We start from the raw sequence: 13793 nt of genomic DNA, 5'->3' as shown, positions 1-13793 counted from the left end.
ATTCAACATCGTGTACATTTTATCACTTAAATCATACCCATAAATATCAAAGTTTACCTATAAGAATTGAATTGACTTGTCGTCTTCATTATCTGACCACTTATCTCAATAGTTTATTCAGACTATGACTGATCGTATAACATCATGTCAATATGATTAAGAAAAAGAATCTCCAACACCTTCGAGTTAGCTAGTGCCTAAACAAAAATTTGCATTATCATACCACCCTTAAGCCTCAACGACTTACGAGATCCAAATTCCTCGAATTAAATCCTATACTACCATCTTGACATGAGCCAAACAAAAAAATACACAAACAACGCGAAATTAAATTCTGCACAATTAAAACGGACCTCACGGATGGAACTTATCCCACAAACAAACGCACACATAACAACACCAAAAACAACAACACAATCCCGGCACTAACTCTGCTGTTGAAGGACACCGACGCCATCCGAAGGGGTCAAACGGAAATTGTGCCTCTAACCGGTTCAACCATCATTATCAATCATTCTCTTTCGACCGGCAACTCATCATTCACGCTCAATAGAATACGGAACGATGCTTTGTAGCGGAGCCATCCCTGGTCCAGCATCCGACCGGGGATGGACACATCCAGCCATAAAAAGTCCATTCCAAAGATTGCCATCGTAAAAGACTGCCAGGATCCGGAAAGTGCGGGCGCGAAAGGATCCCCATTTGCCCGTTGATCCTCCCTAATAGTAGAAACTCATTAAATCGTTGCTCACAAGCTCTGCCCGCTCGGTTAGCACAGTGCTGAGTGTTCCGGGCTGTTAATGCTGGTTGTCTCAATTTCCACCCCTCCGTTCCTCCCCACTCCATCCCAGACCGTGGGCAAACAAACGATAAGACGTTTTCCTTATAAGGGACGAGAGGTGGACAGTGGATTGCACCCATTTACTATTCCCCCCTTTTCCGCTTGATGCTAACCTGTTTGCAGCAAATGCATCGGGATAACTTGCACAAACATCTTCAGCGAATGAATGTACTGTGATGCTCCAGCAGGAACACAAACGATGCTGTCAATGCTGTGCAATTCCATCAAAAATCAAATCGAGCCCATTCCTTGCCCTTGGGGAGGGTAAACCGTCCGCCAGCGCTAAGAAGAGGGAAATAAAATTTATGATCAGTGAAATTAAATCCATCATGACTGCTCGTCTACCGTCTATCTGTCTGCAACTGACACTGGACCATTCCGACGTTGTTAGCTAGCTAGAGTAACAAGAAAAATCGATTTCAATCTTATCTATTCTCCTGATGATATCTATCACTGTCGTGAAATGATGGCACAGTAGGATTGCTCGTGACCGACTGCGCGTTAGCGAAACCCGGGCACGGAATTTACTTTTCACCGACAGCGCTAGAGAAAGAACAAGACAGTGAAACATATTCCACCAGACAAGCAGCACCGTAAGCTTTAGCGTAATCCCATAATTTTCGTGCCCCTTAAGTGCCGAGCTAATTGAAGGGCTGGTGGTGGCTGGGCAAATTGTCACCTTTTACGTGAGGGAAGTGCTGGAATTATCGCTACCAATAGCGCCTTAAGGAGGATTTCAAAACAAAAACGGAAACAAAAACGCAACCAACTCCAACCATTCGGCTACAGATTTATGCTTCCGACGTACCCACTTCGCATGCCACTTTATCAGGCGGCACTCCTCACCTCAGACACCTTTCGGCAGTTGGGCAAGCTGTGGAGTCAATTTTTCGGGAAGTATTAAATTAAGCTCTCCCCTGACATACCACCTTCCCAGTTCCCCTCACCCCCTGCTCCTTGCCAACCATTACTTTGCTACGTGGTTCTCCTTTTTCAGCGAAGGAAGTTTGTGTGTTTGCCTGGTGGGCGCCTACGCACTGCCGAGCCTGCACCATTTCCACGGAAAATCGACTCGATCGAAACACGCACACGCCGTAACTCTTGGCTGACGCCGACCGGGACCGAAGGGCCTGTTGGCCCAAACTTTTCCCCTCTTTCTTGCCTCCAACCCCCCGAGAAGGGACCTTGCCCCCCACGCCTGGTTCGCGGCACCCGCCGAGCCAAAGGGAAACCGCGCGCGCACACACACACACACACACAACGCCACCATCTTAAAGTCCCGCTCGGCCGGGAGAGAACGCAATAAAAATAAATTAGCTGTAGCGATTGCTGTGGTTTATTTTACTTTTTTCGGCATTCTGCGTGTGTGTGTTTGTGTTTGTGTGCTTTCACGTTCTCCGCATTCCTTCCGAATGGTTGATCTCGATGAAAAACGGCAGGCATTTGGCCGTGGGCGAATGTGGAAACCTTACTGGCTAAATCCCAAATGCGAAGGGAGAGTGAGACGGCGCGTGTTGCAAAAAACAACAACAACAACTACAACAACAACAACAACAGCCAAAGCCACAATACCAAGGGAAAGGATGCAATGGGAAAACAAACGGTTCGGGCGAATGATTCCGAAGCAAAAGAAATGCCAGCGAACCGGTAATACGGTTGCTACACGTTGTTTATTGCAAAATCTCATCAGCCTGCTTAATTTAATACCCACCGCTCATTCAAAACCCATTCAACGTCAGCCAACCGCTGATGATAAGGACTCGCAAGGGGGTATTTCTCGAGCTCACTCTTTTCTCCTTTCTTTTACTGCCACACAATGCGGGCGGTACCGTCGAACGCGTCCTGTTGAACAATGATTCGACCATGTGGAACAAATGGATGAATGTGTTGAATTGTGAGATTAGTGTTGGATCGACGCGCCTTCAAGATGAGTGCAGGGAAGTGAAAAATATCATCCGAATCACTGAAGCGATCCTTATCACGGACAGGATTGATTTGATTGGCAAATTATTTGATGCACAGAGACTATCATTTTCCGCGTCTGTACATTATTGAACAGGAACAAATGTAGTCGAAATTTCTTTTATATTTCCCAACAAGCTTAAAAATGTTCAAAACGGACATATTTCACCAAAAAAAGCAAAAACAGTCGGCATGTGCTGTTTTGTTCACACCTTATCATGCAATATACTTACACTTACTATACACTTTATTTAATACGATTCTTATCGTTTCATTCCCATCATTAATTTGCATTAAAAAATAATTAAATCTGATAGCTGCCCACTGCTGTCAACCTATTGTGACGTTGAACTTCCCATTTTAATTAGCCGCTCATTCATCGAAAACTTGAAACGATTTAAAGATCGCAAGAGAAAGAGAAAAATACACCTTGAATTCATACAAAACACGCCTCCTCGCTCAAGCTGGCAGCTTCAAGTGCATCGAAACCGTTGCATTTACTGCTGCACCGCGTCCTGCCCGATCGCGTAGGCCGTTCTCCCTTGCAAAACAATATCCAAGCTTAAGGGCGTACGTTTGAAAACGAGCCACCGGTCAGCAACTCCTGACAGGTCGACGTCAAAACGAGCCACAATCGTGCAGCTCTGCCCCACCCGACATCGGGAATCATGAATAAATTAATGAAAATCCAGTTGCCCTGCTGCCGTCCTACGCCCATTGGCGTGGGGACGTTCTTGGGCAGGAACATCACAGCAGCAGAAACATTCCGAGTCGCGCTGGGTAGGAAAACCAGCCAGCAGGAAGGTAGTTTCCAATGGCATTGCTTGCACCAAGGGCGACCGGCTCAAGGATGTCCGCCTGCTGAAGTGCAAGATCTTCGGTGCGGGTAATGAGAATGTTGCATGATTTACGCCACATTGCGTCGATGCTCCCTCTCGGTGGGGGCTTATGTAACCGCGGGCGCAGCATGACCACGATCGGCCCATAACAGGTCTACCGGTTTCGTGGGTTCCAACGCCGGCTGAACAACTGGATGGTACGATCGCGACCACATCGGCTCGTTACTTTTAATTTCAATCGCAATGCGGGAAGGCTTGGCCACTGAGTTGAACGAACTCTCGGGCACGGCGTACCGTTGCCCGACGGGCGTACCGTTCTGACAGCAGTGCCAGACAAACCGAAGGAATTTACGATATGGAGCAAGCGTTGCGACTGAATCCAATGGGCTCGAGGGTGGATTGGTTTTGTCCTCCGATCAGCCTCCATTCCAATATACGTCTTAGAAGATCGCTACCAGCCGCAGCCAACCTTTGAAGATGCTCCCGGCAGCTATCATCAACAGCTTGAAACGCAGAAAGCAACGTCACCGAATGAAGTTGCTACCGTGTGGCGGCGGAAAGCTTCTGCCCATCCCCTCCGGCATCACGGGTCTCTATCAAATGGCTAGCGGACAGGGGCGTAAGGCAAAACAAGTTCCCGCGCTACCGTTCCATCGTGGCCGGATGGACGATCGGATGAATGCTTGCGCGAATGCATTCGTTCGTTACCGCGACAAATGAAGCGATCGGAACCGACGGTACAATCACTATCTAAACATGGCAAGTTACAAATTTCCCTGTCCAGCCATCGTTCAATCACGGTTACCAGTGGAATGTGATTGCAATCATTGCAAAGGGGAAAATGAGCCCTCCGTCTCCTTGTTAGCCGTTTGCAAGCCCATGCATTAGTTTTGTTTTCTTTATGCGGCGTCCTGCGTGGCTGCGAACAAAGAAAAACAACATAATTTGTTGGTTGACTATCCCCGCCCATACTCAACTTGGAATATTTGCAATGAAAATAATTAGATTTATGGCAATTACGATTCATATTGCATTGGTGATTTACCTTTCATAATGTATTGCTGCAAATGTTTGTCATACTAATTATGCAATTTTGCGTTCATAAATAATCATAGGGAAAACATACCAATACTGGTAATAGTAACCGTTATAGGTACAGGGTACAGATATGTTGGTATAGTTAAAATACTCATACAACTAGCAAAACCAGTTCATTTTGGAAAATTTTCATCGTAGTTTTGTTCATTCGAATTATGCTCACAAAAAATAAGTAATGGAAGTATGTTTTATCTACATAAAATGAACTTATTTCTTTTTTAACAAATGTGGAAATTTAACATAGTGAAAAAATGATATCAAAGCACAGTTGACTGCAGTATTATTACAATGCTACATTCCACAATTGACTCAATCGATATTATACACTGTACGAATCCAATGCTACCGTTATGGATGCAGCGGAGCAGTCAGAAAAATATGATTTTTTCTTCTTTAATTTGTTTTATTATATGATAAAAAACGATTATTTTCGCACTAGACAACGTGTTGTATTTCAATTGCAATTTATTGATAGATGCTTACATGTTCCTTATTGGCTAGTTAAATCATAAAACAATAACTGTACTTCTAAGAATTTCACCACTATTGATACATTTACGTAAGATAATGGTCACCCTGGCGTTTGTCAGTATATATGACTTTAGACCTTCAGATATCTCGATGGAGAGTAAAAAGTCACTGAAAGCCTAGCCTACTTCACTAGTAAGAACAGGCAGACCTTGACCTTGAGAAGTTACCCAGTAACTAGCGACATAATATAAACCAACCTGGACAAAAAAGGAGACATGGATGACAGTCCACTCCCAAACTCAGATGGTACGCCTCTGATTATACCTCCCAAAAAGAGAGTATAGGAAGATGTAACCCATCAACCTAAACAGAAGAAGAAGAAGAAGACCTTGAGAAGAATGGCCACCATGAATCAAAATAATTAAGCTGAAGAATATAATGTTACTGTACTACATCAAATTCATACATCACTTCTCTTTGTCTTCTTCTCCGTGAGTACTAGCGTGGTGAGTATAAGCCCATTTAGCGCATTTTAGGAAGACATTGAAGACGGAGACGGTTTTGCCAATCGATTCAAATACTGACTCATATAATCCGACGATCCTATCCCTTCAACCAGCACTCATTTAGACACTTAATATAGTTTTACCTATTTTACATTATGTTGAGGTCCACTGTAACTGGGCATTGTTAATTACTGCAACTCCTCCTATCGACATAAATAGAGCCACTTTTAGTGGAATACAGCTTGGTCTAGCTTCTATAGCATTGTGATGAAAATTGTACGCAAGGATTCTTTAATTTCGTATAAACCACTCACCGTCTGAGCTGTGAAGCTGTGCAAAACGATCAAAATAATATTAATGTACCAACGAAACAAACACAAACAACAAACGAATGCTTTCCCATTCATACCAGAAGCTACCCATCCATTGCCTTCCGATGTTAGCCACAGCAGTTCCACTGCTCCTATAGAACCGATCATTAATACGCCAAACAACTGTTTGCTGAACGAGCAAGCACTTGAGCATTTCCCCCAGAACTGCAGCCGCTGAACCGTGGCAGCAGTGCCAATAAATAGCGTAATCAATAAACCGTGCACAGCATAGCACAGCCAGCGTGACCCCTCTCCCAAGCATCTCACGGAGGCGGTGGTGGCTAAGAGAAAGGAATTTTCTCTCCAGCGTGCTGCAATTTATGATTTTCCACAAAACACATAGCATACCAGACCGCCTCAGAAATAGAACGCTCGGGTCGGTGTTTTACGATAAATGTCTATTGCCACCGCCGCCACGCACACCGTAACCGTTTGGCATACGCTACCCGCGCACTGCATGACGTCTTTATCGCGATTGCTTCCAAGGTTGCGATCAGATAACAGCATGATGATGGCTGCAAATAAATTAAGTGCATGAGACAAGCATCCTTCTAATTATTTTTTTCATAATTTTATTTCCCACCCACCCGCAAGTCACTCGATACCCGGTGGCTTTTCATCACCGTTACACTAAGTGAGTCGAATGAAAACAGGAGAGAGCAGAAAGAGAGAGAGAAAGGGAAGAGAAAAAAACAAACCCAGCAGGAAAATGCGCCTGCAAAACGATAACAAGTGGGAAAGATTAATTTGACAGTTCACAAGAAAATTATCATCTGTCAAAGCGTAGCGTACGTTTGCTGCCTCGTGGGACACTGAGTGACGGGAGGCAAAATGACAGGGTGGGGGGGAGTGTAAAAAATACCATTCCAGCAAACAAAATAAATAGCTAGGATTGTACGCATCAGCGAAGCATGTTGGAGGGATGAATAAGGACGCGGGGAGAATGGAGCATTTCTCATTATGATTTGGCCTGGCAGCGGGAGCGACCGGTGGTGGGGCTGTAGTATTGCTTTTAATTGGTGCCCAAGAACCAAGCTCGAAATGAGATACCAGCGGAGAAAACGGAGTGTGCAAGAAGCGAAATGTACTGATTTTATTAATTAACTAACTCTCAACTCCCGCAACGCGGTGTTGGAGGGTTTGCATGGGTCCCGAAGTTTCCTATGGATCGTGTTTCGCTGGATCCTTTCTGACGTTTTTCATTTCTGAGTTGGGTTTTTTTTTTTGTTTTAAGGTTGCTCTTCAAGTCGCTTGTACATACGAGGCAATCCGTGACTGCTCCCACTACTCACTTCCAGCTTCCTTGAATATCTTTTTCCTTTTTTTCCCGCTCCGCTTGCTTCCATTTGCCAAAGTCCGAAGGATATCCACGAACAAACACGAGCAAACACAAGCGTTAAAAAAAACAGGAAAAAAGGAGATGGAGATGCACACTCCATGCAAAAAAGGATGAGAGAAGCCGGCACAAGAATGATGATACATTATTAACGAGAAGGATGGTAATTTTGCGCTGTAATCATAAAAAATAATTGCTTCTAATTTATGCTTTTTTTAATCTGCCTTCTCGCCTACCCGTGGCGCCCACATCATGATGCTATTAATTTTCCCCAGCTAGTCGCCTTTTTTTCACTGCATTTTGCTCCGGCTCTCGCCCTCTCGCTTCGATACTTTTTTTTCCAAACCACCGCACTCCCCCCCCCCCCTCCCCCTGACTGACCACATCCTGACATTGACGCATCCTTTGACCACCCATCCCGCGACGGCTACAACGGTTCAGCCCTTCCCACGTAGCATCGCCGAGCGCGATGCAATTAAGTGCAGCTTCCTGTGCGTATTTTCTATCTCACTCAATGGTTGCTGCTCGCCTACTTCGTCTTGCATAAATTGCATTTGCATTCTCGTGGGAGGTGAGAAAGGCGCAACGAAAGGCGATTCGATGCGGAAGCGAGAAAAATGCGTGTTTCAACATCACTCTGCATAACCGTCCCTGTACGGCTCCCACCCTTTGCACCCGCGGTCTCACGGCCGCGTGGACGTACCAGGTGCTTACTCAAATGACATTTAATTAGCTGTTCGTCACATAGGCGAAATGCATTCAGCACTCCCCCTGGTAGGGCACATCACACGGGGCCATAAAGAACGCATTCAATGCAAATTGGCCTCCCCCATTTTCTTTTGTCCCCCCTCCGCACGGAATGCCACAATCGCGCGCGGGTATATTTGTTTCACCTTATTTTGTTTATAAATCGACTGTAATAATCGGCAAACGCTGTACGTGCCGATCCGGGTGCAAAGATACATAACTAATTTTATTATCATGTAATGCAGCTAATCGAAACACTAGCACAGCAGCTTGCTGTGCACGCTACCAAGTTTACCTGTTGAGTGCATCGCGTTTAAAATTATCGTATCGGAAAGTGATCTGAGGGCGACTAATTGCGTTAAACTTTGCAAAGCTTTTATTAACCTTTTACACTATTACCATTTTTTCCTCTTTCCAGAATAACTTCATCATCGTACGAGCGGACGATCTACTGAAGTCAGGGCCGAGAGCTGGCTAACACGATGGCGAACAAGCGGATCGTCTGGTCCGCGATGCTGCTTACGCTCGCAGCACTGGCAGCAACGGCCGAAGGTAACATTAACCAGCAACTAATTGTAGTGGGTGTAATGCCAAAAATCAAATCAGCTGGGTGGGCTGCTTTCTTTCAAAGGCGAACATCTGCCCTCCAAACTGCCTTACATAATTCATGCTCACCTCGTCGTCGTCGTGCGTCGTCTGGGCGGATTCTTTTCACTAGCTCTCGCGAGCAGGGGAAGGGAGATCGTTCAATTTTCTTTCCCAAAGACATCTGTCTGTACGGCGAAACCGATTATTGTGGGCCAGCCTCCGTTTGTACACCAGCCTCCGTTATGTCAATTATTGTGGCTCGCAACACCTTCTGGGCACAGACAGAGACAGAGAAACGACCTTGACAGTGAGTCCTTCCCGAGCCTTTTGTGCTGCGGGAAGGGCCGTGGCAGTGGCACAAAGAAACCAACATAAATAATCGTTCGTTTGACGCTAAGCCCGCGTGTCTCGTTGGCTCGGTTCAGCAACCCGCCAACGAAGGGCGGTAGGCCTCTTCAGAGCTATTTATCACAGAGGACGTCGAGCCTCTTCGTACGGTGTGGAGCGCCAACGGCAACACGTCCGCGCGGCCCAACCACACACACGCGCGGTTGAAAATGAGACGTCGAGTCGAGCCCGGCCGACGTGCGAGGCTTAAGACAGGCGTCACTCCGACACGTTGAAAGGCAAACTATGCTTTATTCTGTTTTGCTGTTTCGTGGCAGTTTCTTTGCGCCTACCTAGCCTGCTCATCGTGTTTTGCGATGATTTTTGCGGCTGCCGGCCTTGCTGCCGGGTGGCACTGTCGGCTGGGGACTCGCGAGCCTGCAGAAAACAAAACCGCAGGTGATGGATCGTGTGACGCGTGCATTTATGAAAGGTGTAAGAAGCAAACAGGGAGAAAGAGAAATGAGTGACAGGAGAATCAATTGAAACAATCAAACCATCTGTAGTTGGAGTACTCATCCACTTGGCCGACTGTGTAGGCAGCAATGTGTGGCAAGTGTAATGCAAACATAATCATTTGAAGCGTTACCGTGTAGAAGGTGATTTTTTTTTCATCCTCGTTCTCTTCACGGGGATAACTTTGCTACGAGTTTCATTTATTGTCTGTCAATTTTTTTCTATTGCTAGCAGTGCAACTGATAGTTGAATCAAAATGTCTTTTTATTTCGAAGCAAATTACCTGCATAACCGCCATTGCACTATGGTGATGCATTTCTAAAACAAACAAAAGAATAGCGCAACAACAACGCAATAATTAACCTGTCAAAATGTGAAGCTCCAAAATGCAATCAACTCCCAAGTCCCCGAGTCTATGCTCTGTCAGACGCATCGGCATCGATGAAGGCCGCACAGTTGCCGTCCACCCTGTAGATACACATCGTAAACGTCACGCACGGCATTCGGACCAAATGACTTCCAGCAGCTGCCGTGCAAGTGGTGCCGTAACGTGCCTTTTTCATTTTTTTTTTTATTTTGTTTGTACTGTTTGACAAGTGGCTACTTTGGTCGCCTTTGTGACTTTACTGGGCAAAGATTCGCCTCATCGAATTGAGGCAAAAATGCTCCCACCACTACCAGCGCTAGCATACTGCATTTGATGGGTTTTCTATTACGATCTAGGTTAAAGCTGAAGGAAAACAGTACACACACCCGCACAATCTGGGGTTCTATATAAAAATTGATATTTTTTATGCTTCTCCCTCCCTTACGTGGGTTTCTCCGTGTTTGCAAAGCATTTGCAATATTTTCTAAACCGACGTTGACAGCGTTGGATTGGAGGTTGGGAGTACGCTCCAACCTGCCTCCGTTGCTTCCAAAATCCGACCAAAACCGTTCGTAACCTAACCGTGCTACCGCTGACGATGCGATGACACCCATCATATCCTTTCCATGGTACAGCCGGCTGGTTCACTCGGAAATACTGGCCCAGCCGGGCGATTCTAACCCACCCTTTCGGCTCCCTTTAACCTCCCCCAATGCATGCAGACACACACACACAGAATGACAGGAACTCGTAACCCACTTCACATCAGTGATCGATTTTGACCGATTGAAAATTGCATCTCTGTTGCAGAATCCATTTTAGATTCAAATCTGCCTCCCACCGGCAGCCCATTTTTCCGCCCATCCTTTCGAGGGGCCGCCTCCTAGCCAAGTTCCGACGAATCCATTAACCATTCTCTGCAAAACGATCTCGAGTGTGCACTCTACTCGGGGAGAACGTCACACACACACACACACATATACGCACACACACAGTGAGGCTACTTTCCTGTCTGGCTTTTCCAATGGTCGGCCTATACCGTACGGCTATCGGCACACTAAAGCAAAACGTTCAGGACGAGCCATACAAGCACACGTTTCGCGTGAGTTCAATTTGTTCGTATATGCTCAGCCAATCCTTTTACCCCCCCCCCCTCCCTACCCCATCACGAGAATGTCATCAAGCTGTGGGCTTCCGTTACCGTTGGCAGGCGCGTTTTCCACGTCGATAGAAAAATATTACGAGTCAATGGCGAATGAAAATAAATAAACCTTACCAACAACCGCTACGGGTGGGGCGGAAAAAGTCAATGTTGCTTATGGAATGATCCCCTCCCTTTCCCACATAGCTACCTGTTCGTCCCAACGTTGAAATGGCGAGTAATCTTCCAAGAGAAGGAAAGGGAGCAAAAAACGGTCACTGTACAGAACTTTGGGAGCGAGAGGACACTTGAAAAAAGTGCCATCAACAACGCGCGATGGTGGCACTGCGCGACGGTGTGATTGATGATCGTGTTTATGTATGGAATAATATTTATCCATTTGCCATTGGCCATCGGGTGGCGACACCGGAAATGGCGGCGCAGCGAAACCGATCCGAAACGCAGCAGGAACCGTGGCCTTCCAGAGGGCCGAATTTCCATACCAACCGCGAAAATGTGCATCCTTCACAACTCGATATCGATCTGACCCGCGATCTTGGTGGCCATCATTCATCCAACACTCGCAGCCTTACACGCACACCCAACGGTACGTTCTGCCAGCTACAGAAACCAGAACCGGGCAAAGGTGGTGCTGGGTCCTGGGCGACGCCAATTTCTCCGACGCAAAACAACACCGTACCGTGTCTTCCAAGTGCAATTAAAACCGATATTTATTGCGGTTTTATGCAAATGCAATTGCTCATAACGATACACTAACAAGTGATGGTCGAGTCGGGTTGAGTGTGTCCCGATCTGCATCGCTGTAGCTCGGGTCGTTGCACTCACAGTGCCCTAGAAGCACAGCCGTCCGATGAGCAGGGACGTGCATCCTCTTGCGTAGCGGCAAGAAATGACTTCTGTCAAACCAGTTCATTAATGAAGTCGGGACGGGGCCAACCAACCCGCACAGCGCGCGACGCATTGCCGCAGGGCTTCGGAGACTGTCTGGTGGGAGTGGCACGGGAAGGCGAGAAGGGGAAGCTTATGGCCACTGTGCCACCATTGCATCGAGCGCCGTGTCACACCGAGGTCAAGGCAGAATCGGGTGGCACTGTGACTACGATTAAGTATCGATGATGCCAATACAATTAGTCAGATGCATGATGGTTGGGGTGCAGATGGTTGAAATAACGGTGAGCCCGGGCTGGAATAAACCGCACATTGTGGCTTTGCGCGTAGCTAATGTCGCATCGGGAAGGAACTTCCTATCGTAGGCTGGCCACTTGCACACAACACCTCGGGGCGATTACTCTGGAGTCTGGTTTGGCTGTTTGTTAGTTGAACGTTGAAGCTCTGCGGAAGCACGAACGCGATAGTGTAAGGGGAGATTCATGTTTAGAAGCTTACTCACCCAATCGGGAGGTTTGTTATATTGGATTTGTTGTTCGAAAATTGAAGCCAATGCTGAAAAGGACCATTAAGGGTCCGCGTGCACTAGTGCTGATGGTCGTTCATGTTAAGAAGAAAGTTTAAAAATGTACAAGACTTTTATTGTTTTTCAAACTTTAATTCAGTGTTTCAGGACATCACAATATTCCCTAATTATTTATTACAAAAACATCAAAAAGAAAAGTATCAACAGGTTGACTGGATGTATAAATTGGGAAGCCCGCCGCCTTCTTCAAATGCCGGAAAACTCACGTTCGCAAAGGGAATCTGCAAAGAGAAAACAAAAAAATATGAAAATTAATGAAATATTTCAATGAAATACATCTCTTTTTCAAATGCTAGTTAATTTGTACATTAAAAATCATTTTAACCTCTAGCCTGTAGCATTTAGCCTTTGCAAAAGAAACCCAATTCAAGTTATCAAAACATTTCAAATACTCGATTTGGTAGTTTTCCTGCGTACAATTAGGGTCTACAAGCACACATTTCTAAGAATAAATAGAATCAAAATATCGAATACAAACCCTAAATAATCCGATTACAATGATTAATGCGTTTGTTTTCAATAAAAAACCACATTTTAAGTTAAATTGCTTGGTATTCTGTAATGAGTATTGTGAGGAAACCCGAGTCCAAAGCAGAGATACAAAACGAAAAACAACAAACTTCCTTGAACCCTTTTTGCTCTACGACGACACACAGCGAGTCCAAACAGACCCACCATGATCTTAATAACTGGACTTCTTAATAATGATGAACCTCGACTCTATCAATTACGCTACAATAAGCAAATGAAAGCTAAATTATCCGTAATACGATCATAGCACGAAAGCGCTCTATCGCTACACCACTCCCCTCACCATTCTCATTCTCTCTCGCTCTCTCTCTCTCTCCCTCGTTCTGTCAACGCCTATCAGCGGATGCATTACATTACATGAGCGTTCCGGTCAGTTCATGCGTGATGCTCCCGAGATATCAATTTCCCAATTAGCCACCAATGCGTCGGTGTTGTTGTTCGTTTTTATCCCTCCCCTCCTCGAACAGAGATTTCAATTTACTCGTTTTTTTTTTTTGCTCAGTGTCTTGCCGCTCAGTATTAAACCTGTTTAAGCGAAGGAAGCGCAAAAAAATACCACACAACGCACGCACACACTCCAAACCGACCATCAAACGTCAACAACGATCAGTTTAACTGAGTGAAAATTAAAAACGACGGCAGAAATGAAGTGAAAAA

General features: G+C 45.7%; 1 protein-coding gene across 5 annotated transcripts in view; it reads left to right on the top strand.

The window, feature by feature from the left end:
- The window catches only part of LOC120949010 (mucin-22), a 53144-nt gene that overhangs the window by 22324 nt on the left and 17027 nt on the right, over positions 1-13793 (top strand). For all 5 annotated transcript variants that reach the window (XM_040365938.2, XM_040365934.2, XM_040365937.2 and 2 more), the window contains exon 2: positions 8590-8723. In XM_040365938.2, coding sequence (XP_040221872.2) covers positions 8654-8723 — 70 coding nt within the window. In that variant the 5' untranslated portion in view covers positions 8590-8653. The remainder of the gene's footprint in view (positions 1-8589; positions 8724-13793) is intronic.

Source organism: Anopheles coluzzii, chromosome 2 (assembly GCF_943734685.1).
Source record: "Anopheles coluzzii chromosome 2, AcolN3, whole genome shotgun sequence".
NCBI classification, from domain to species: domain Eukaryota; kingdom Metazoa; phylum Arthropoda; class Insecta; order Diptera; family Culicidae; genus Anopheles; species Anopheles coluzzii.
Note: the sequence above shows the minus strand (reverse complement) of the source record. Positions and strands in the feature narration are given on the sequence as shown.